This window comes from Passer domesticus, chromosome Z (assembly GCF_036417665.1).
Source record: "Passer domesticus isolate bPasDom1 chromosome Z, bPasDom1.hap1, whole genome shotgun sequence".
NCBI lineage: Eukaryota > Metazoa > Chordata > Aves > Passeriformes > Passeridae > Passer > Passer domesticus.
In genome coordinates this window covers 63,564,911-63,588,849 of record NC_087512.1, presented here as the reverse complement: position 1 = coordinate 63,588,849, position 23,939 = coordinate 63,564,911, and the positions used below count along the sequence as shown (strand labels likewise).

At 50.1% G+C, this 23,939-nt stretch overlaps 1 protein-coding gene and 1 long non-coding RNA gene across 2 annotated transcripts; both read right to left on the bottom strand.

Annotated features, from left to right (window-relative positions):
• Positions 1-368: 368 nt before the first annotated feature.
• On the bottom strand, positions 369-8,491 carry LOC135291240 (serine/threonine-protein kinase PAK 1-like). Its single transcript, XM_064405274.1, has 11 exons — positions 8,446-8,491; positions 7,580-7,681; positions 6,819-6,882; positions 6,115-6,163; positions 5,692-5,804; positions 5,314-5,431; positions 4,470-4,569; positions 3,987-4,183; positions 3,762-3,899; positions 881-1,103; positions 369-412 (listed from the first exon to the last, which is right to left on the bottom strand). The coding sequence occupies exons 1-11, from the start codon at positions 8,489-8,491 to the stop codon at positions 369-371; spliced, it is 1,194 nt and encodes a 397-aa protein (XP_064261344.1).
• A 63-nt stretch (positions 8,492-8,554) lies between these two features.
• On the bottom strand, positions 8,555-10,617 carry LOC135290362 (uncharacterized). Its single transcript, XR_010353136.1, has 3 exons — positions 10,273-10,617; positions 9,267-9,304; positions 8,555-8,829 (listed from the first exon to the last, which is right to left on the bottom strand). It is a non-coding gene; the product is annotated as an uncharacterized LOC135290362 (long non-coding RNA).
• Positions 10,618-23,939: the final 13,322 nt, after the last annotated feature.

Genomic DNA, 23,939 nt, shown 5'->3' with positions numbered 1-23,939 from the left:
TGGGAAGTTCTCCTCAGTCATAAAGCAGCAGAAAAAAAGCCTTACAGACCATAGGCCGGTGCTCAAGGCATCCCAGGGCAACGGCGAAAATGTGCCAGCCCAAGCGGCATCCACAAAATCCAAGCAAACGTGACTTGTGCTCCCAAAGGCTCCCACTAAAAGCAAGTCTGCTTCTTCTGGCTGGCATCTTAGCTGCTTCTGAAAAGCCTAACTTCTTCAATGACCTTCAGGGTGCAAAAGAAGCAAAGGAAATACATTTCCAGGAGTATCGCAGTCTGCAGCTCCTTCTTGAGCACGTAGGTGCACGCTGACCTTTGCTCTGACTCGGTTCGGAGCCTGACCTCCCTTTGTGGCAGGGAGACGCTGGCTTAGCTCTTGACGCAAAGCTCCTCTGGTCCTGCTTGCTGTTTCTCTGGCAACGGAAAGTCTCAGAGTCACCAGAAGAGCCGTGCAGTGATTGCTGGGCTGCCACACTTGTCTTGCGTTGGAGATCTGGCAGCAGCCTGCAGCCCGCTGCTCTGCAATGGCCGGCAGATGCCCAGCCCAAAGGAGGCCCCTTTGGAACAGTGCCGAGCTGCAGTCTGACAGATGTTTGCCCAGGCTCCATGCTGCCTTGCAGAAACTTGGATAGCCACAGCCCAGTAAAAATGAGATGCAGTCATTCCCTCCTCTGTCAAAGTCTTGAGGTAGACCCAGGAGGCGTCTTGAAAGTGGAATAAAAGTTCTCGGTGGGAGGGGGAAAAAGGTGCACGCAACTCCTCTGGAAATCAGCCCCGTCCACCCGTGGAATAATGATCCCTGGCTTGGCTTGCTTTCCTGGTGACCCGGCACAGACACGTCCTCCGCTGGTGGACAGCACCATGAACACATGGTGCTTTACCAGGGGCTCGTGTCGCCGCGGCCTGGATCCCGGCAGAGAGGGCGCGCCTCGTAAGCGGCGAGCTGCCCAGCCCTTTTCCTCCGAGCGGCGCCACCGAGTGGCCGCTCCCCGCCTCCAGCTCCTTTAGCCGGGGCCCAGGGTAGCGGTTCGGCCTTTCGGCTGGAACCTCCCCTTCCACCTGGCCTGGCCGAAGGTGGGCACCCGGAGAGGTTCCTCCTCGACGCTGAGTGACACAAAGGGAGAGAGGGACCCTCTGGTGGCAAAGTTCCCAGACCTTTATTCTTCTCCCGAGGGAGAAGTGGCAGCATGATACAAGGAAACAATCTCGGAGGGAGCACACGCAGCAGAGAGCCTAGAGAAGGGGACGACAACAGTCTATAAAGGGGGGCAGTCTCCCGGGAGGAGACTGCCTACAACTAATTAGAGATTAGCAAGGAGGAGCATCGGGTGGGCTTACATTGACATAACACCGATGAGGCAGAAGGAGGCATTATGTGAATACATCATGCACAAATGGGGGGAGAGGAAACAGCATAAGTGACACAGAACTTTCTGGGCAAAGGGGTACAGCAAGACCCTCATTGACAAGCTGCAGGGAACGGCTTTAGAGGATTGACAAGGAAGGATTGACAAGTATGGGCGGGGCAAAGGGGATTGGCATGAGGATTGACATAAGGAAGGGCGGGAAAATATGGGGTCAGCAACTCTGGGAAGAACTATTTTTGAAACGGAACAGGGGGGTGTGGAAAAAACCCTTTCATAACATAGGAAAATCTAACATATTAGAGTTCAAACAGTTAAAAAATCCAAAACCACACCACACTTGAGGCTCGTCACACTTGAGATGCTGAGGGTGGCATTTGAAACTCAAGGCAACTGCAGAAAGACTCAGCACTACCTTGAAATTCTTTTGCTGAAACACTGCAGTTGTTACCCAGAAGAGTCGCCTCAATTTGAAAGCATCCCATTTTCCCCATTTCCAAGTCAGCTGGCATCAACCAGGCAATTGTAGGGCTTAGAGAAGGAAGCATGACACCTTAGCATGGAAAGCCGAGTGTAGGCCCTGAGAGGCCCTTGAGCAGAGCGCTTTGGTGCCCCAAAGGTTTAAGAGAGGGCGGTGTTAGGAGGACGTGCCCTTTCAGCCCTCCTTGTGGGGCGGCTGTCAGGAGGTGCGTGGGGCGGGGCAGGGCCCCTCTGTGAAGGGGGAGAGCCTTGGGCCGCTCGGAAGCAGCGCAAAGCCCTGGACGGGACAGCCCGTCCGGAGCGCACGGGAGCTTCCAAGGCACTGAGCAGCTTAGGCGCAGCCTGACACGGAAGGCAACATTGCAGGGCTCTGGAGGGTTTAGGGGCTGTAGTGCCAGTCCTGCTGAAACCCAGGGCTGGAACAGAGCGTCTTCTGGTTACTTCAGCATCTTCATCGGCGTCATTCTGTCCTCCAGGTGTCCTTCAGTTCTGAGCCTGGTAGCTCGTAGCACGTGCCTGGGCCAGATCTGCTGAATCCCAGCTCCTTCTCTGGTCGCTTAATTCTTCTTAGGACCATTCATTCATTTCTCCTTAAAGGAGAATTCTGAGCTTGCCTACATCAACAATACTCGACGCTTGTCGAAGAAATGCTTCGTGAATGAAGCTTTCTGTGCTCTATAGGCCTGACTAAATACAGCTTAGCCAAGAAAACCTGCAAGCATTCAATTTCCTATCTATGGCACAGCTCCTCATAAAACTCAGGGCGTGGCTGAATCTCTGCCTAAACCCAATACTTTCCATTTTCCTTCCTCTGAGCTGGCGGGGCACAAGGGCCTCCTCAGGCACAGGCGTCTCCTCTGCAGTCCTCCTGCACTTGCTTTGCCCAGTTAAGGCCAGCAAAGCTGCTCAGCTCCGCATGTTCTTTGGGCCTCTGAAAGGGACTGTCCAGCTTAGCTACAGCATGGCAAGGAAGGGAGTCTCACAACACTCTGGATAGTTTAGAGTTTTATTGTCACTCCAGCTGAAATAAAGTATTCCCTCACTACTTCTACCTCTTCATCATTCTGTCCTGCAGGTGGCCTGTTCAGGCCAAAAGCTCCTAGCACCTGCAGGTTGCACTTCTCCAGCATCACAGCTTTTCCTCTCACAGCTTAACTACTACTATTATTATTATTATTATTATTACTATTACTATTACTATTACTATTATTATTATTATTACTATTATTATTATTATTACCACAGCTCATTCATTTCTATTTCAAAGATACCCCAGAGCTTCCTTAAATTAACAATTCTCTCTTCTAAGCTAAACAATCCTCTATTATCTAAGCTATCTAGGTTCTATGGTCCTTAAAAGTCACCCCCTACACTGCCTACATTTCTGGAATTTAATCTTTGGAGAAAATGAAAATAAAACCAAGAGAGATTTGAATAGACCTAAACTAACAAAATTACACAACCACTAAATTTCCTATCTACAGCACAGCTCCTCTTAAGACTCAGGGGATGGCGGAATCTCTGCCTAAACGCGATACATCCCCTTTTCCCTCCTCTGAGCTGGCGGGGCACAAGGGTCTCCTCAGGCGCGGGCGTCTCCTCTCCAGTCAATCCTGCGCTTGCTTGGCTGAGGTGATCAGAGCAGCCAGGCTGGAGGCAGGCTCGCCTGAGGTCACAAACGGGTGCTGCCCAGAGGAGAAACAAGAAAGAAAGGAACCCTTACTTTCCAAGACCCTGACGGGCTCCAGCAGCATTCCTGGGCTACCAGAAAGACACACCAAGAGGACCGAGGGCAGCAGGTCCCCCTGCGCCTTCCTGTCCTGTAACCTGTCTCGCCCCCGTGGCCCACGCTCCTCTGCATCCCTTCCTGCAGGTGTCCTCAGCTGACAGGGCTTTTTGCCCCTTTGCTTTTCCTTACCTGCAGGAGCTCCTGGGCACTCCAGCGCCTGTCCTGGTCTGCCTGCAGGCAGCAGCGGAGGAAGTCGCGCAGGAGAGCCGAGTGCTGCCTGGGGTTCTGCAGTTTTGGGGGCCCGTTCCTTTCTATCAGTTCAAAAACCTACAGCACACGGATGGAAGAGGACACTCGAGCTGCTCCTTTCCTCGCCACAGCAGCTCTCTCTCCCCTTTCTAAGCTGCACCTTACCCTGAGACGGGCTTCCCTCTGGTAAGGAGCTTCCCCTTCCACCATTTCCAGCCCCATGATCCCCAGGGACCAGATGTCCACTTTGGGGCCGTAGGCTTCTCCTCGCACCACCTCCGGTGCCATCCAGCTGGGAGTGCCGACGCTGGAGCTGCGCTTGCTGCGCTCAGGGCTGAGCTGAGCGCAGAGGCCAAAGTCAGCTGAGGACAAAAACAAGGCCTGTCAAGGCCAGCTACCACTGGCAAGCCAGGCAAAAGGATTGCCCACTCCAAGCCTGACAAGGCCATGCTGAATGCAGCTGAAAACACAGCTGAGCTCTCCTTCCACGTGGCTGGAGCCAGGGAAATAAGGCATTGGCCACTTGAAGAAACACCCTCACCATTCACACGCTGGCCAAGCAGCGCTTCTGGGCCAGTGGCAGTCGCCAAAATGCAGCCCCACATGCGCTGCGTGCCGGCAATGCTGCACCTGAACAAAAATACCCACCCAATTTGACGGCTCCGTCCATGCCCAGGAGAACGTTGCCGCTCTTGATGTCTCTGTGGATGACTTGGCGGCAGTGAAGGAAATGCAGTCCTCGCAGGCACTGAGAGAGAAAAAGGAGAGAGGGAAACTTAACATCCAGGCTCTGATTCCAGCCCGCTGGAAAGGAAAGGATTCGATGAGACTGACAGCTTTCGCAGGGACTTGTGAGCGAGGCCGCAGCATCGTGGTGCTGTCGAGAAGAACAGCTTGATGCTTCAAGGCTCTTAGAAGTGTTTTCTGCATTTCAAAGCAAAGGCATCTGGGCTTCCACAAGTTCCACCCGCCTTCGGTACGAAGCGCATCACCTCGGCCTGGGAGGCGGCATGGCAAAGATTTTTGTGGAAGCCTAGTGGCAGCAGCGGAGGAAGCAGCACGTGAGATGTGTTCCAGAATCCAATGCCATCTGGGCTGCAATGCTATCCTTGGAAGCTGAGGACATCTCTTTGCCCTTAGCTTCAAATTCTGCCACCTGCATGCTTGCTCACAGTGGCATGGAATGTAGGAAAGACGGACAGGCTGCAGGCAGACTTTCAGAGGCGAAGCTGAGAAGAGGAAACAAGTGAAACGAAGCCAGGGAGCCAGCACGAGCGCCAGAGGACAGAGCGCGTGGAAGAGTGCAAGAACAGAGCCGAAGGAGTGCGGGGACACCGGCAGGCAGTTCACCTCAGATGCCCTTCCTTCTCCTCTGCGTCGTGACAGCAGCACCAAAAGAAAGCCGAGAGCAAGAAATCTCTGCTGCCTTTACCCTGCAGTTGACAAGCACCGTGCAGGGCAGGCCTGGGGAAGCACAAGCGGGATCCCTCACCTCCCGACAGACAGCGCCTATCTGTCCTTCCTCCAGGTACACTGCCCTGAGCACATCAAACAACGTGCCGCCGTCCATGAACTCCATGGCCAGCCAGAGCTCCGCACCCACCAGGTAGCTGGGAGAAGAAAAGCGTGGCATGGAGACAGAGCAATGGGCCGCACTGCCCCTTCACCCGAGGGCCTGGCCCAGGTTTTGGCAACTGCTCTCCAAGCTACATGTGCCAGAAGAGATGGTTGGACAGCAGGTCACCTCCTGCCATGCGCTGGAGACGAGTCGAGAAATCCTAAAGAGCTCCATTCTCTTCCAGTGACCAAAGGGCATTGCCTCTTCTGCCTTGCAATATCTCAAGCTACACTGACATGAGCATAGGCCAACCTGTCCAAGTAGGTGACAATATTGGGATTCCTGTTGTCCCTCAGGACCAGGATTTCATTGACAGCCAGCTCCTCGGACATCTCCTCTTGGAGTGACATGATCTTGATGGCCACCTGAAATGACATTGCCCACCATTCACTTGAGAAGACGCACCCGGCGCGCGATCACAAGGAGCGCGCAGCCAGTGCCCGTGCAAGGACGCGGCCAGCTGTGCCAAAACGGCCTTGCTACTAGACAGCCGAGCTCAGCAGAAGCACCAAAGCCCAGCCCAAATGCATTCTCCACCCTGAGCCAAGACTGTACTGCAGAGGAACAGCCTCTGCTGCAGACATGGAGCGGGCACCCAAGCCTCCAGGCAGAGCTCACAGCAGCGAGGAAAGCGCTCCAGAGGTGCAAAATCTGCTGGGGCTGTTGGCACTTTACCTGTTGTCCTGTGCTGGTGTCAAGGGCCTTATAAACAGCGCCAAAACCCCTAGGAAGAAAACAGCAGCAGAAAAAGCCTTTTATCCCTGGCAGTGAAAGCAAGACCAGGCAGGAGATCTCTCCAGACGGCCTGGATGCCTGGCTGTGGCGTCCCTTCAGCCAACAGCACATCAGCCCAGAGCCTTCTGCCACGCAGGCCAGGGTGTCCAAGGGAACGCTAAGGTCCAGCGTGAAGAGCAAGGGCTGCTGGAAATCGCCAAGGCACACGCCCACTTAGGTCTTTTCCCAACCTAACGGGGAACTCTCTCCTTGTGTGGGTGTGCATGCGTGTGTGTGTGTGTGTGTGTGTGTGTGTGTGTGTGTGTGTGTGTGTGTAAAACAAGGGGGGAAATTATAGTCAGAACACTGTCTTGGAGAATCGGCCATTTCTTGGATGGCCAGGCGCTCCCTCCAGCCATAAAGCTGCAGGGGCAGGGCATTTTCCATTTTTCCTGCTCCTCATTGCTACAAGCTGGACATTGCCAGCATCAACTTGTCTTGGAGGAGGCCTTTGGATTGCTCTGACTGAGCACTCCTGGGAGGCGACAGGAGCTAAAGCCAGAGTCTTTCCTCTGTCTTTGGAGCTTGCCTGACTTGACGCTTGAGACTGCACCAGCCAAAGAGCTGGCCCACGCTTTTGGAACATGAGCTGGCGTCACACTTACCCTCGCCCAAGTTCTTCAAATGCCGTGTATTTGCTCACTGGCTGGCCCAGACTCACGATGCTCCCTGAAAGACAAAAGCAGTGAGCAGGGCGCTCACTTGCACACCGAGACGCCGCTCCCCAGATGACGCCAAATGCAGCCCCACTGGCGGCAGCTCTGGGCCCTTTGTGCTCACTTGGCTTCCAACTGCTGAGAACAGCAAGTGGGAGGGCCATCTTCTCCACCTTTCATCAGGCGGAGGCCTTTCCAAGAAGGACTTGATTGCTTTCAAGCACAGCATCTCATGTGATAAGCCAAAATGAGGAGCCCTTAAGAACTGGGCCCTGAGAGGTAACTAGAGGCCTTGGCAGCCTCTGCAGTCACACCAACCATCCCTGGCAGGGCCACCTAGGAGCACAAAGTGTCTGAGCCGGAGGAGGAGGAGGAGGAGGAAGAACGACAGCCAGGAAACAGCTGGGGCCGGAGAGCTCCCTGGGGCCTAGTCACTGCCTAGGTGCCAGCCCTTCTGCTCAACCACAAACAATCTCTGCTTGTGCCTTTGGCACAGAAGGCAGCCCAGGCAGAGCCAAGCCCTCAGGCCCAGCTGCCCTCGGAGGCAGCAGGAACAGCCTGAGCGCTCCCGCGCTGCCCCAGAGCGCAACAACAGCTTCTGCAGAGCGGCCTAAGTGCCTCTGAGACCCAGGGGGAACGTCTGGCGCAGCCCACACCGAGACACGCAGACAACACGCTGCTCTGGCCCACCAGAAATACACCAGACGTACTCAGTGTCTTCAGGCCCTGCTCCTCTCTCGTCTCGGGCTGCTGGGCTGCGCTGCTGCACGAAGTGCCGGCAGCGGGGGCAGAGCTGGCTGCTGCAGGCCGTGCTGGTCCAGCGGCACGTTGAATCGCAGAGCCTGTGTTGAGCTGGGACAAGAAAGGATTGCCCGTCAGAAGGGTGGCTGGCACAGATGCCCCGCAGAGCGCAGGGCAAAAGCAAGGCCGTCGGCAGAGGCTGGCAGCCAGCGCCAGGCCTCTTCAGCTGGGGCCTTTCTGATGTCCCCTTCTCCAAGGCAACGGCAAAACCCCAAAGGCTGCTTTCATGCAGCAGCTCCTGGCCACTTCCTTGCTCCTTTTTTTCGGCTTTTCTGCAAGACACTGGCTACAAGGTATCGATGGGGCTGCAAAGATCCACCAAGACAGCAGAGCATGGCCCCAGAGCCTTGTTGCTTTCCTCCTGCTCTGCTTTCCTGGGCAGTGAAATCAGCCCGGAGCTGGCATGCAACTGTCTGATCAGAAGGCCAGATCAGGTCCCTTCTCTCATCTGTTCCGCACTGATTTCCCCTCTGTATTTCAGACTTCAGGCCCTTCGCAGCTGCCTTCCAGCCCTGCCGGGACCCAGCCGCCCTTTACAATGCAGAGCTGCCTAGGATCCTCCTCTCCAAACTCTGCTCTGCCCCTGCGCAGCTGAAGCACGGTTGACCTTGTGCCTCAGGCTAATTAGTCCACAGAGAGGGGCGTGTCCCTTCCAGGGACCAGAGTCTGCCCAATATCCTGCAAGGCTGCCAACCGCGTCTTTGGGCCGCTCCGTCCGCTGGCACGCAGACGGAGCACAGGGGGCTGACAGTGGGCACAAGGGGCTCACTCCTACCCTGGGAATAATTGGATGCTGCCTCTTGGCTGATGCCAAGAGACATTCTCGGGCCCCCTCAGCATGGCAGCCAAGTGATGCTTAAATGTCAAAGGTCAGAACCCACTGGCCAGGGCTGCCTGGCTTGGCTGAAGCAGCCACTACGTCGTGGCAGGCACACAGCCGCCAGCATCCTCAGCCACAAGTACCAAGGGCTGGCTCATCCAAACCTTGAAGCTCGCCTCTGCACCAAAGGCAGCGCCAACCTCAGCTGCCACTTACTGGCTCTGCAAGTTCAGGCTGTGGAGGGACTGCAGGTGGAGGCTTGGTGCTCCTTTGCTCCTCTTCAGCCTCTTCCTCAACAAGAGAGGGAGCCAGAGGAGGTGCTGACCCTGCTGCTGAGCCCTGCAGACACACAGAAGTGAGAGACATGGGCAACAGCCAATCCTTTAGGAGCTGCTTTCTACTGAGCTAGGAAAGGACCCAGAATCAGGGGAAATCATGGCCTTTGATACAAGTGGCACTCCCAGTCATGAAAACCCTGAGAAGAGGGCTGACTCAGGTGGTACTTCATCTTGCTGTGCACTTGAGCTTCCAGGCTAGCTAGAAGCAGCAAGACACCTTGGAGCTGTCACGTTTGCCTGGCATCTCTTGAAAGGCTCTTCACTGGAAAATTAGGAGAGAGCCGCTGCTGCCCTTGCTACTGCTGACACCACCAGGCACTTGGCCTTTCTTCCAGCCTCCCACGCTGGCACTCCACACTCGACTGCAACAGGCCAAGCTCACAGCTTGCTGCACAATTCTTACACGCCAGCAAGGTCAGAGGTTCCTTTGCCACTCACCAAAGGACAGGCTTGCCTCCATCTGCGCGTGAAGTGACCTGCAGCCAGCAAGGGAAAAGCAACCAGAGGCCCTTAGGAAAGTGCCTGTGCTGGGAACGCCACAGCACAAGTCAGTCCCAACAGAGAGCATTTCCCCTTTCCCAACACGCCTCCAGGAGCAACAGCTCTTTCCCAAAGCAAGCGAGCAAACAACAGGGACACTCCAGTAGGCTCTGCCTACGTTCGGGCCTCTTTTGCAGGACAGAAACAGAAACACGGCCCTGGAAATGCTGGTGGTTCTTGGACAGCCTCAGCTTCTGTTGTGCCCAACAGCTCAAGCAGCATTTTCCTCTTCTCTTTCCTGGATTTTTTATATATATATATATCTGTATTTATTTATTTTTTTTAATGGCATGCACTAATTGCCATCGGTTGGCTGAAGACGATACCCCAGGAATGTTTCCACACAGGGCCCCTTCGCTGCTGTGGCAGCTCTCTGCTGAAGCAGGCCAGGAGCAGCTCCTGGGTTCAGCAGCAAACCCTATCTGGATTGGAGTTTGTGCTGCATGGCCAAGGGAATTGCTGTCTTGGCACACCATGAAAGGGTCAAGTCACAGAGCCAAGGCCTCTCAGGGCAGAATTTTGGGCAAGAGCTGCTTTCCTTCACTCCTGGAGAGAACCACCGAGTTTGTAGAAGTACTTCTGAGGATCTCTCCTTAGAGTCTGCAATTTGCAGGTTGTCTTGCTTGAAGCAGCAAGCTGAGGAAATGGCTGACTCCACTGCCACGCACTCTCCCGGGGAGGGCACGGCAGAGTATTTGCCGGTGACACTGCAAATACTCTGCACCCGCCCGCCAGTACACATGCCCCCTTTCTAGCTGATGCTGCCGGCAGGAGATTTACCAAAGTGGTGGCATCTTAGGGGCAAGTTTCTTCCCAAATAAACTCGGTGGCTGCTGCGGCATAAAGAGCAGAGCGAAGCAAAAGGCAGGTGATGCCAGCCCCAGGATAATAAACCTTTACTTACGAGTCAGCTGGGTCAGGTAGTAGCCAGAATAAGCAAGAGAAAAGACGGTGCAAACCGCGGCACAGACTTGCTGGATCATCTTAGCAGCGCCGTGCGGGTTTGCACACTGAATGCCACCCAAGGGAAAAACCAAGACTCCTCTCGGGGTGCAGGCCGTCTGCTGAGAACTCCTTGATCACAAGGATCCTCCTGCAGGGAGCGAGCGCAAGAGCTGCTCTGGACAGCCAGGCCTTGCGCGCACCGGGACAAGGCTGCGCTGACAGCACTGTGACGTGGCACCGCTCCCTTGACCTCACAATAGCAGCTGCTCTGGGCTGCTTGTGCCCAGCAACCCAGCCTTCAGTACAGCTGAGGCCAAAGAAAAGCCTGGGAAGTTCTCCTCAGTCATAAAGCAGCAGAAAAAAAGCCTTACAGACCATAGGCCGGTGCTCAAGGCATCCCAGGGCAACGGCGAAAATGTGCCAGCCCAAGCGGCATCCACAAAATCCAAGCAAACGTGACTTGTGCTCCCAAAGGCTCCCACTAAAAGCAAGTCTGCTTCTTCTGGCTGGCATCTTAGCTGCTTCTGAAAAGCCTAACTTCTTCAATGACCTTCAGGGTGCAAAAGAAGCAAAGGAAATACATTTCCAGGAGTATCGCAGTCTGCAGCTCCTTCTTGAGCACGTAGGTGCACGCTGACCTTTGCTCTGACTCGGTTCGGAGCCTGACCTCCCTGTGTGGCAGGGAGACGCCGGCTTAGCTCTTGACGCAAAGCTCCTCTGGTCCTGCTTGCTGTTTCTCTGGCAACGGAAAGTCTCAGAGTCACCAGAAGAGCCGTGCAGTGATTGCTGGGCTGCCACACTTGTCTTGCGTTGGAGATCTGGCAGCAGCCTGCAGCCCGCTGCTCTGCAATGGCCGGCAGATGCCCAGCCCAAAGGAGGCCCCTTTGGAACAGTGCCGAGCTGCAGTCTGACAGATGTTTGCCCAGGCTCCATGCTGCCTTGCAGAAACTTGGATAGCCACAGCCCAGTAAAAATGAGATGCAGTCATTCCCTCCTCTGTCAAAGTCTTGAGGTAGACCCAGGAGGCGTCTTGAAAGCGGAATAAAAGTTCTCGGTGGGAGGGGGAAAAAGGTGCACGCAACTCCTCTGGAAATCAGCCCCGTCCACCCGTGGAATAATGATCCCTGGCTTGGCTTGCTTTCCTGGTGACCCGGCACAGACACATCCTCCGCTGGTGGACAGCTTGCTGCAGAGTGTCTTTGCGGAGGTTTACAATGTGCTCTTCAGGCTTCAGATTTTCATCATTGGCTTGCACTTCCACCACTTGTAACATCTGAAGAGCACATGTGAGTGGGAAATAGGTTTGCCTTAGCATACCAAGACATGTCAGCTATTTTTAATTGTGAGCAGAATTTACAGAATTAGCCGTTACTTGAATAAATCCCAGGATTTTCTTGCCAACTTTGTCACAGTAGTGCAGGGTGACTTTTTAACCGAACAGTTTGAAAACCAGGGATTACCCACCAAAATGGATTTTCTCAAACTTATTTACCTCCGATTTGTGAGCCAGGTTTCCTTACAGCTTTTTGATCAACTCACAGATCCTCTTATTTCCCCTACTTTGGCCTTAAGCATTAAATAAACTGCCCGTTTTTGAAATGTATCTGAAATGCAACTGTTTCTGCTATTTTGTATAACTTTTCCTTAATGAGATGGAAATACTCATTTGCACTCTGTTTTATAGCATACTTCATAATTGCAGGATGGAAAATAGACCACAGGAATATCTCGCAGCAATAGAAATATGTAGAGTAACATTATGAAGATTCTCTGGCAATATTCATTTTATGCTTTTTATATAACTTTATTAAATTTATATTTCTGAGTATAAATATTACCTAGCAGGATTTCAGCTCAATTGTAGCAATTGTTTTTCAGCAGTCTAATTTTTCTGTAAGACTGGACAAGGAAAGTAATAGTTTAGGAAAATAAGTTTACCACGTATATGTGTAGTACTCTCATGTCTGGCTTATTCTTGAAAAGGTCTGAAATGGCTCCTTCTCATTGACTGAGCCCACAAGAAACTTAGTTTTTATTGGAAAGAAAGTAATCTGATCCATTAAATTGCAAAATGACATCTGAAACACCATTTCAAGGTACTATGTACTTCTAGGATCAACAGCTCCAGGGTAGATGCCTGCTATGGATGGGTCCCTCAGAATTAAAATCAAGTATCCTTGGGAATCTGGAGTTTGTTTCCAGAGATATCATAGTCAAATGTCACACCTTGAAACATAGCTTCATCAAGTTCAAAATAAAATTCTTCCATATATGTGCAATTCACAGATGAGGAGGAAGGGAGGGAATGTGCTGGAAGATTCTGAGAGGAGGAAAAAAATACTAAAAAACTACCCATCCTTGTCCATTATTCCACCTGAGTGAACTCCTTGCTGTTCAGTTATTAGATTTATATTACAAAATGATCAGCCACTGTATTAAAGTTTAAAGAGTTAACTTAACAGTTATGTTCCCTCCTTCCTATACCACTGCTCTGGGGATGGGGCACATTGTCACTAATTCCTAATGCAGTAGAGGAATATATTACTTCAAGTGGATTCTGTCCAAGAATACAATGTGAGCTATTCTAAGTAGTAATTAAAGTTGCAAGAACTGAGAAATTTCTCAGAACCCTATTTTTCCACTGTTTTTTGATTCTTGGTCCATACATTCCTTTGACAAGCCTGATTGTACCAGGGACTAAATTTTCAAATGCACTCATGTTTCAGTATGTCCAACCCTCTCAGTTGCTGAGGGTTGGACATTTATACATTTACTCAGACCACTGGTGCTGGAGGATTGCCCCCAGCATCTTCTGTAAGCAAGACGTGGGAAGGTGTCTGGGTGACCAAAAAGTTTACAGTATTCCATATCCACCTGTGCCCAAATACTACTACTGTGTGTTTAAGGTGCAGCAGCACTGGAGGACCCAGAATCACGGGGCAGGTGGAGGTGATGCCGCTCCCTTCAACAAGGTTGGAGTACCCAGACAGAGCACCCATTTTGCCTTTTGGCTTACTTTCTCACCTCTTGCCTTACTTGTTTCTTGGCTTTTGCCTTAGAGCTGAGGAAGACTGGGCCCTTTTGGGCCCTCTTTTGCCTGATGTCATTTTGCCAAATGCAGAATGGTGTTCAGCATGGGTTTTTCTAGGCTCAGAACAGTAGCAACTTGACAAAGCTGCATCTCCCAACCAGAAACTGCTTCACAATGACCTTTTCAAACCCTACGGTAAATTTTGAGTCATCCCGGGGCCAGGCCACCCCATGTCAGTGCCAACAGACATTTATTCCCCCCGGCCACAGGCACAGCTCAGGGGACAGCAGCGCCAGTGCTGCTGGAGTCTGGTAGGCAGCAGGAGGAAGTGGCTGGTGGCAGTGTGACCCCACACATGCTGGCTCTTCTCATCTGCCACTAGAACTTCTCTGTAAGTTCCAGCCTTCCTGGGAGGGTTTACTGCTACCCTTTCCCTTTGTCTCTCTGACCGCATGGCCGCCTATGAAGGCCGCTGTCTTGAAGGGAAGGTCAGACACCATTTTCCCCTTTGTCTCCCTATGGCAGGCACCATCTTGGAAGGGGTATTTCAACCATTTGGGGTTTCTTCTTTTTCAGAGGGGGCGTGCGGGTTGTGAGATTTAGCAATTCTGTATCTAGTGATTCTTTACTAGGGATTATTGCCTGTTTCAATTTTTCTTTTTAGTAAACTGCTATTTTTTTACTTATATCCACTTGTATTTAGTTTCTCCTTGTTGGTGGAAAGGGATTGGTTAAAACAAAGGGGGAAAACTCATTTTAGAGTGTTCCCCTTTAAACTGCCTTAGGTGATGCTGATTCCTGAAGATGCTGTGTAATTCAGTGGCCCCAGGTTTCATCGCTTCATCTGAAGTGATGATGAGAGTCCCTGAGGGCTGCAGGGCTCAGGCAGGTCCCTGCCTTGGCCTGTCGTTGGACTGAAGAGAATCCTGGGGACTCAGGGCCCGTCTCTTTTGAACATGCCAGGGCCTCTGGGGTGAGCAGGCCCTGACCTGTCCGGGAGTGGAGGGGCTGTGGCTACAGCTCTGAGCAGATGGACCTGCCACCACTGCCCTCCCTGGCTCTTCCTGGGGTTGGTCCCACTCTGTGGGGACAGGCACAAATGGTGGGGAGATGCAACTTCCATGGACAGCACCCTCTGATGTACCAGCTTCCTTGTCCATGTTGGAGCTTGTAAGGCTGCTAGCAGAAATTCCCACGTAGGAGATGCTGGAGCTGGAGCTGTTGGAGCTGGATCTGGCAGACCTGGTGCTGGCTAAAGGTCTGTGGGATTCCTCCTCATCAGCATGGGAGTGCAGCAGCCTCTGAGCTTCCTCACTGCACTGGCCCACAATGACATTAATGAAGTCATGAACCAGTTGTGCTGTGTCTTCCCCGAGGCAGTTCTGCAGTCTCAGGACCAAGGTCTCCACATCCAGACCATAGACACAGAGATCATTCAGGATGATGCTCTCCACAGCCTGTACCAGCCACCATTTGCCCCGGAATTTTCTTTGCAGCCTTTGGCACAGCCAGGGCAGCACAGGGTTCAGGAGATGCTGTTGTTGTTGGAAAAGTTCTGCCCATATTTCAGGCAGGATGTCAGCCATGGGCTCTGGCCCTGCACTTGCCTGCTCAGGTAGGGATAGATTCTCCTGTGAAGAAGGAGGAGATACCACAGGGTCATGGCAGCCATTTTCCCTCATCACTGGGGCCATTGTCAACTCTCCAGGAGTTCCTTCTGCCTGGTTGCTGGCTTCTGGTGACTCACTGGAGGGAGTGATGACACACCGTGTTCCTCCTGCCTGGCTGCTGGCTTCTGGTGACTCACTGGAGGGAGTGATGACACACTGTAGATAGTCCCATTCATTCTGCTCAGAGAACCTGATAGATCTTACCAGTGTTCTACAGAGTGGGCACGATGGATTTCTCTGTGCCCATCGCAGGATGCAGCCCAGGCAGAACTGGTGGTGACAAGGCAGAGCAGAAGCCATATCATTCTGAGTGCCCTGGCAGATAGGGCAACTCCAGTTTGTTCCCGTGGCCATTTCTGTGCCCTGCAGCACGCCAGGCAGAGCTGAGGACCAGGAGCTGCTTCCCCTTGCTGGTATCACACAGAGCAGTGTGTGACTACGTGAGAGCCTTCCTGATTGTCCAACGGAGGGGAAGAAGAAATGCCAAGCCCCGTCAAGAAGGAAACCATCTTGGGTGCCTGAACCCAATCACTCACCCCAATTCAGGGGGATGATTTCCTGCACAGCCAACCTTCACTGCTGCAAACACCTGTGGTGCCCATGTGACTAAGCCAGGCAGGGCCAGGGAAACAGTAGTGATGGCTCCAGGATGGGCACCAAGAGCTACCAAAGACAGCCCCCAGTACACCACCCAGCACTGCAAGAAGCCTGACTACATCCTCCAGACCTTGCTCAGCAAGCAGGAGTCAAGCCTGGAGCCAGACAGGCTCAGATTCTGCCAGTGCACAAATACAATTAGCGAGAGATGTGATGTCACAATCCATCCCCTGATGATGTTACAATCTGACACTGGGGATGTCACCTGCTACCACTCAGTGATGGCATCATAGGATGCTCTCCCTCTGTAGATGCATGGGGGTGCCGGGAGAAAAATAGAGGAGCAACTGTTGACCAGTGAACACCTTGTCAACTAGACCATAGCACCAATTGCTACATCCAGCTGTTTCTTAAACACCTCCAGGGATGGTGGCTCCACCATTTCCCTGAGCACTCTCTTCCAATGTTTAACAACCAATTCCATTAAGAAATTCTTCCTGATGTTCAACCTGAACTTAACCTGGAACAGCTTGATGCTATGTCCTCTTGTCCTGTCACTAGTAGCTTGGGAGAACTCAGCCCTACCTTGCTACAGTCTCCTTTCAGTTAGTTGTAGAGAGCAATGAGAGAGATCCTGACACCTTATGATGTCTGGCTAATCCAGTGGCCTTCTACAATGAAATGACTGCATCAGTGGAAAAGGGAAGAGTCATCTGCCGAAGGTGGAATTTTGGGTTTTATTACCATGGGGTAGATAACACAGCACCAGGCCTTGCTGGTGACAGGCAGCATCCATCTATCTTGGAGAGGGAAAAAGATTATGGCCCATGAGTTGCCATAGCTAATTGAGAGGACTTTAAACTACATTTGATAGGGAAAGGGAATACGGCACAGAACAGCACTCTTAGGAAAGTGATTGTTCCACTATACTAAGAACTGATGAGGCCACATCTTGAGTACTGTGTTCAGTTTTGGACTCCTCACTTCCAAAAAGCAAAATGAAGTGCGGGAGTGTTTCCAAAGAAGGGTAACAGAGCTGATGAAGTCATGTCGTATGAGAAGGTTGTAGTGAGGTTTGTATTGTCCTCTTCTGTCATGTCTCAAGTGAAAGGACTACAAGAAATTACCTTAAGTTGCACCAGGGGAGGATGGACTTAGATATTAGAAAATTTCTTTTTACTGAAAGAGGACTCAGATATTGGAATAAGTTGCCCAGCAAGATGCAGTAATCACCTCTGGAAGCATTCAGGAGGCATCTGGATGTGGCACTTGGGAATATGGTGTAAGAATGGTTATAGTGGCACTCTGTTGATGATTAGACTAGATGACCTTGAAAGTTTCTTCCACCCTGAATGATTCTGGATGATTCTGTGTAATTTACAAGAAAACTACATTTGTAATCACAAGGAAAAAAACACTACTGAGAAATACTTCATCTGTTCCAGCAAGATTTTAAGTTTCTCAAGTGGAGCACTGGTATGGAGTTCAGGCTAAGCATGAGAGCCTTTGCACTCAAAGATGCCTTTTCTGGCTAGGACCAGCAGAGACCACAAGGTCAGCTGGTATCACTGCAGAGCTGGGCTTTGGTGTGGGTCACTCCCTCCTCTATTTTCTGGCACTTTGCTTTTTCCTGGGGTGATAGTGGTGGCTACCCTCTGGGCCATGGATTTGCTATCGTTCTTGCCTGTGTGAGGCTATTGGCCAGGGGAGCTGACCTCCTCTGGGAATGCATTCTTGCCATCCAGGGCCTGTGGGCTGAGTCACATCTACAGATGGCTTGGGTGTCACTACCAGAGTGGCCCTGGGGCTCACAGCAGCCCACCTGATCAGTAAAGCCAACAAGGGTCAATGGCCATGAGGATGCAGCACGGCAGTCACACCTATTTCATTATGGTGTTTGCTGCTTGCTAAAAATACAGGTCACAAAGCTACAACTTTTTCAGTGCATCCCATACACTAGTATTCTCTGTGTTCAGAGAATACCTACCTGTGGTAGGTATTTTTACGAAATATCAGGAAAAACCATGACATGCTTAATAAGGCTTTTCCTTTCCTTCATCAACTGCATTTAATATTTTTTCTGGCTCTCTAAATAGTATCAACCACTATATAAACTGAATGCATATGGAAACAAAGTTTCCAAAGTTTCAAAGAATATTGCATATATAACCTTCTTTCTATGTTTTGGGGTTTTTTCATTTTTTTTCATTTTGGTTAGTTTTGGGTTTGGTTTTGCTTTGGTTTCATTTTAGGGGTTTTTTTCATTTATTTGAAATATAACTATTGTGTTCATATGAACACTGCTTTTGGTATTACCTACTTTTCCTATCCATAATCTGCTATATCATTCCCTTTCTTCCTCATTTCATCTTAAAATACTAATTTTTATATTAATGTATAGGGGTTTCTTTTTTCCTCTTCTTAAACTGAACACTAACTGCATTAAGGAAACTTTACTGTCTAAGCTTTCAGGAGCCACTCTTGGCAGTCACACTCTCACCACCAGAGACTTTCACTTCTGAGATCAAAGCCCCTTTGCTGGTAAACAGATATAGTACTAGGCATTATTGGAGTTTTCTTCATCTTGTATGAGGAATGCCTAGCCAATCTTTCACTCATGACTCCTCTATAAGCATGACTCTTCTTCCATTGTCCTGTCTGCATGAGAAAGCACTACTACTACTCTGATGGGACTTGCAGGGCTGGAGGAGTCCAGAGCCTGGGGGCCTGCTCTCTAGGGCATTACTGTCACACCCATGGAGACCAACTTCTGACACACTGTGCTGGTCTGAATACCATGGAGGTGGACATTGTGATGTTACAGGGTAGTGGAAGTGGATCACTGGCAGTGGACTGTGACATGTTGGCTGTCTCCTTGTGTCCCTTACTGTGTATCTTTGGATGCTGCTAGAGCCTAGCCTAGCCTGAATTATGCCTGGACTCCTGTTGAACATGTCCACGAGGTCTGGAAGATTAAGCCAGGCTTTTTCCAGTGCTGCATGCTGCCATTGACAGCTCTCAGAGCCCTCAATAGTGTTTTCCCAGCCTGCCAGGCTCAGGCAGCTCGGCACTTCAGAGGTGAGTTGTGCAGGGAAATGTCCCTCTGGGGTGGCCATAGAATGAGTGCTCAGGCTTGGGGAACTGGGAGAGTCCTTCTTGAGGGGCCTGAGCATTTCATCCTCGCCCTTCCCAGGACAACTCATGACAACAGCATGCCCATTTTGCAGAGTGTGGCACCTTTTGGGAGCACCAGTGCCAGTGATGGGGAGCATCTTCTCATTCTTAATTCAATCCAGACTGCCAAACGTCACAGACAGGGCCACAGAAACAGAGTGGAACTGCCCCATCTGCCATGATGTTCAAGATGACCTCACTTACGTGATGCCCTGTCTCCATCAGTTCTGCCTGGCTTGCATTATGCGTTGGGCAGAGATGCAAAGAGTGTGCCCACTCTGCAGAGAACTGATAGAGGCTGTCAGGTTTTCTGTGCAGACAGACAGCTATATAGACTGTGTCTTCACAAGTTCTGAAGAGTCAGTAAATGCCAGTAGCTGGACAGGAATAACTCTAGGACAGCTGGTTAAAAACAGCCCCTTTGTGGAGTTCCCTTCTCGTGCTCGACGGGAGATACTACACACAGCAGGGCATGGGAGTGCACAAACAGAGCCCGTGGGTGGTCTCCTGCCTAGAGTGTGGGCAGAACTTTTCCAAAGAGAAGAGCACCTCCTGGACCCTGTGGTGCCCTGGCTGCGCCAAGAACTGGAGGCAAAGTATGGGGTCAGGTGGTGGATGGCAAGGATTGCAGAGAGCATTGTCCTGCATGCCGTGTCCCTGTGTGGTCCAGCTAGGAATGTCTTGGTCCACGTGCTGCAGGACTTCCTTGAGGAACATACAGAACCTCTGATCCATGGCCTCATCAGCATCATTGTGAATGAGTGCACACAAGAGGCCCAAAGGCTGCTACGATCCTGTGGTGTCTCACAGAACAATCCTGTATCCATTTCTAGCAGATTTCAGACAGATACTACTGCTTCCCACCCAACCCCTGCCAGCAGCTCTGCAGACTCCAGTGAGGAGCACCAATCCAGCACATTGGAAGCGGTCCTGCACACCCTCCACCCATCTGCTCCCATCCCTGCAGAGCAGGAGGAGCTGAGGGAGGAGGCAGTGGCAGAGGAACCTGCCAGGGAGGAGGCCAGTAGCACTGTGGCCATCTCCCCCAGCCCTCAGGAGGAAAATCCTCCTGCCCCACAGGCAGTCCCTGCCAGCAGCCCTGCAGGGTCCAGCATGGAGGACCAACCCAGCATATTAGAAGTTGTCCTCCACACGCTCCACCCATCTGCTCCTGTCCCTGCAGAGCAGGAGGAGCCGGAGCTGGCAGCAGTGGCAGGTCCTTCTGCCCAAGGCGAAAGCCACAGTCCCTTCACTCCCAGCCAGAGTAGAGACCACTTGCACAGGCAGCCTCAGCGTTCTAGAAGAAGGAGGGCTGCCAGCCGCCTGGACTATCCCCAGCCCTGCAAGAGGCCACCTGATCAGCAGCAGTAGCAGGGCTGCAGTAAGTCTTTATTAAAGAAAAAAATAAATAAACTGCTATATCCCTGATAAATCTCTGGGTGCTTTCACTCCCTTCTCTTACTATCTTTCCCCGACCCTGTGCACTCCCATCAGCCAAGGGCCCTGGAGATCCAGGATTATGTTGGAGTGCCTCCTCCCACAGGAATTCCTACTGCAGCCACAGCAACAGAAGAGTTTCCGAAAAAGCCTGGAAAAGGAGTATTTCATTTGCAAAGAAGAATGTGCAAAATCAAGGCTGCTTGTGCCTGTGCCCAGGTGGCACGACCATGTTGCTCCATGCATTGCATTTCATCTGCAATTGAGGGGACAGAAGGGGCCCTGCAGCTACCTGGTCAGAAAGGTTTCTGGGACAATAGGCCAGGGAGCTTCAGAGCATAACTTCTCTGCATCCAAACACCACCCTATAGGGATAACCAGAGCTCTGTGACTGGTCATAGAACTCTCAGAGATTATTTACTCTGGCAAAAGAGAATGGTAGTTTTGAGGCTCCTTGAAGAGCTGCACTTTTCATGAAGGAATGTTCTCCATTGAAGACTGTCTTAAGCTGAGCCCCTGACTGATCCTCAGGAACAGTCCAATGACCTTCTTGGTAGAAAGCTTTTTCATGTCATAAAGAGAGAAACTTTTAAAAGAGAAAAAGAGAAAAAGGAATTTTTTTGCTAGGTAAATTACAGCCTCAGAAGAAGAAAGCTGTGATCAGAATCACTAGGTTGGAAGAGACCTTTAAGATCATCAAGTCCAACCCATGCCCTAACACCTCAATTAAATTGTGGCACTGCGTGCCACATCCAATCTTTTTTTAAACACATCCAGGGATGGTGACTCTGCCACTTCCCTGGGAAGACAATTCTAGTACTTTATCACCCCTTCTGTAAAAAACTGTTTCAGGAAGGATATAGAAGCACTAACAGAAGCATATACAACTAAGGCAGACATGTCTAGCATGTCAATTTACTATTGTCTCCAAAACAAAAATGATGCCCCTAATCTATTTTATGCACACAGTGAGGAACTAGAATACAAAACAAAAATGATGCCTCTAATCTATTTTATGCACACAGTGAGGAATTAGAATACTCAGATATTGGAATCTCAGGTATTGGAATACTGGAAGCTCTATAGAACGGGTTAGATTTCACAGAAACTCCATGGGCTCAAGTGAAAATCACCTAGGAAACCAAGAAAAGGAAAGCATCCATTTTCCTCTATCCATGCAGATTGCTTAAGAAGAAACACAGATGAGGCAGTAAGTTTGATATCACGTAAGCATGTTTGTAAAGAGGGGTTTCCAATTCACGGTAGGGTGACAGCAATAAGCAGAGTAACTTTTCAAGTCAATTAGGCTAGATCATGAAAGAGCTACTCCTAAACCCAGCTGTCTTGGCAGGCAGTCCACCCAATGGAGAAACTTTAGAGCCGGAAGGTTCACTTCTAGGGATAGTCAGTGGAGACAGTTAAGCAATTGCAGAAGGGTGAGCTGCAGTGCAGAAAAAAACAAACCACCTGTCTACTGACTACTCCACAGCTCTGGACATACGCTTTGTTCAGAAGCATTAAGGTGATCTCAAAGGACACATTTTCAAAGACCTTTGGGATCTGCAGCATTCAAAATGTTGTGTTCAAACCAACTGCTTAAATATCCTCAAAAAATAGGATTTTCAGTGAAAGTAGAACTTAACTGATATTCCATTACTTTTTCTTGTATTTTATTTTCACATTATATTTAGAAGCATAGGTAGTAGCTCCAGATAAATATTGTATTATCCCTACTGAATGGAAGTGTGTTTTGCACGCTCAGAGGCAACATAACACCTTGATGCTAACACAAACAGGGAGCATGCCATTCCTCTTTGCTAGAGGAATGCAAACTGTCATCACCCCCTTCCTGCCAGAGCTGGCTAAAAGGTTTCATGGGGTCTTACAGCCAGTGCTTGGAGTAAACAAAAAGGGAACAACTGTAGGACCCACTATGACTTAACAGAAGTCAACATTATCTGCATATGAATAAATGGGACAAATTCCGGCTTAGATGCAGTGTTTAGAGAAAACAAACCAAAAATGATTACAGAAAATTCTCTCACAGTGTAAGATTTCTTCTGATTTTTACTTAATAAAACTCCAAATTTTTGGATAACATGAACATAACTTCACTGAATTTGAACATGTATGTTTCTGTATGTTTTAGGAGAAATAAACACCATTGCCATGGACTCTCACTATTAAAAATACAAAAGTTGAAATTTACTAGCCATACACCGATGTCTTTGTGATTATGACACAAATAGACCAGCTGACAAGTCTAGTCAGAGTACACAAAATTACTAACAGTGATTGCCTGTGTTATAAATGTTACTTCCCTCTGTTAGAGAAAATATTTAAAAAATAATCCAGGTTAAACCAGATTAAAGAATAACATTAAAGAATTAAGTTATTAGATGAACCATGTAGACAGTGATAAAGGAGAGCAAGTCAGCATGTCTAAAATAACTTCACTTCTGTAAAAACGTAGGAATGGAAAAACATGCTACTTTCCTGATTGGAAATTCCAGTGGTTCACTTGGAGCAACTGTATGAGCAGCAATATACCTCTCGCCATCAAGACAAGTCATCTTATTTCTTATGGCTCTGTTTTTTCTTATGTATATATTTTCAGGCTTAAGTATGAACTTTCCCTACCTGCTGAACAAGAGGCTGGAAAGCAACACCAGGGCAAGGGACCTGGGGGTCCTGGTTGATGGTGAGTTGGATATGAGCCTGCAGTGCCCTGGCAGCGGAGGACCAAGCGTGTCCTGGGGGAATCAGGCACAGCATCGACAGCCGGGCAAGGGAGGGGATTGTTCCAATCTGCTCCGTGCAGGGCGTCCTCACCTTGAGGCAATTTTGGGCACCACAAAAATATGTTAAACTGTTAAAGGCTGTCCAAGGAAGGCCATAAAGGCGTGTGAAAGGTCTTAAGGAGAAGAGTGACTGAAGCAACTTGGTTTGTTCAGCCTGGAGAAAAGGAGTCTGAGGGGAGACCTCACCACAATCTACAATTTCCTTGTGAGGAGAAGAGGAGGGGCAGGCACTGATCTCTTCTCTGTAGTGACCAGTGACACGGCCCAAGGGAATGGCTGGTGTTCTGTTAGGGACTTAAGTTATATATTAGAAAAAGATTCTTCACACAAAGGGTGTGAAGCAGTCACAGCATGAAGCTTAACAGAGCTCAAGGAGTATTTGGACAATACGTTCAAGCACATGGTGTGACTCTTACAGATATCGTGTGCAAGGTCAGGAGTTGGACTCAATGATCCTTGTGGGTCCTTCCAACTCAGGATATTCTGTGATTCTGTGAATTTTTTTATTGGTAAGGAGCACTCTAAATACTGAATATTTTTGTTTAAAATAAATAAATAAACCAAAAGATGCAATAAGGTTGCAACTCCAACTCCTGCACCCTTCTCTGAAAAGGAGCGATGGCTGTTATCTAAGCAAATGACCCTTTCCAACATGCCTTATTTTCCTAAAGTATCAAAAGCTACATTTTTTATATTTCTTGAAGTCATGTCCAGACAAGCCAAACAGGTGTAAAATTGCTTTGGCTGAGCTGGAGAGTAGAACACATGGTTGAAATAAATTCCTGAGCCTCCTTCCTTGGAGAGCATCAAGTCGAGAAGGACAGACCATGGAAATGGCAAGATTTTCCGGGGAAACCAAGGAGGAAGAGTACTGGGTGAGAGTGGGAAGGGAGCGGGGAGAGAGGAAAGATATGAA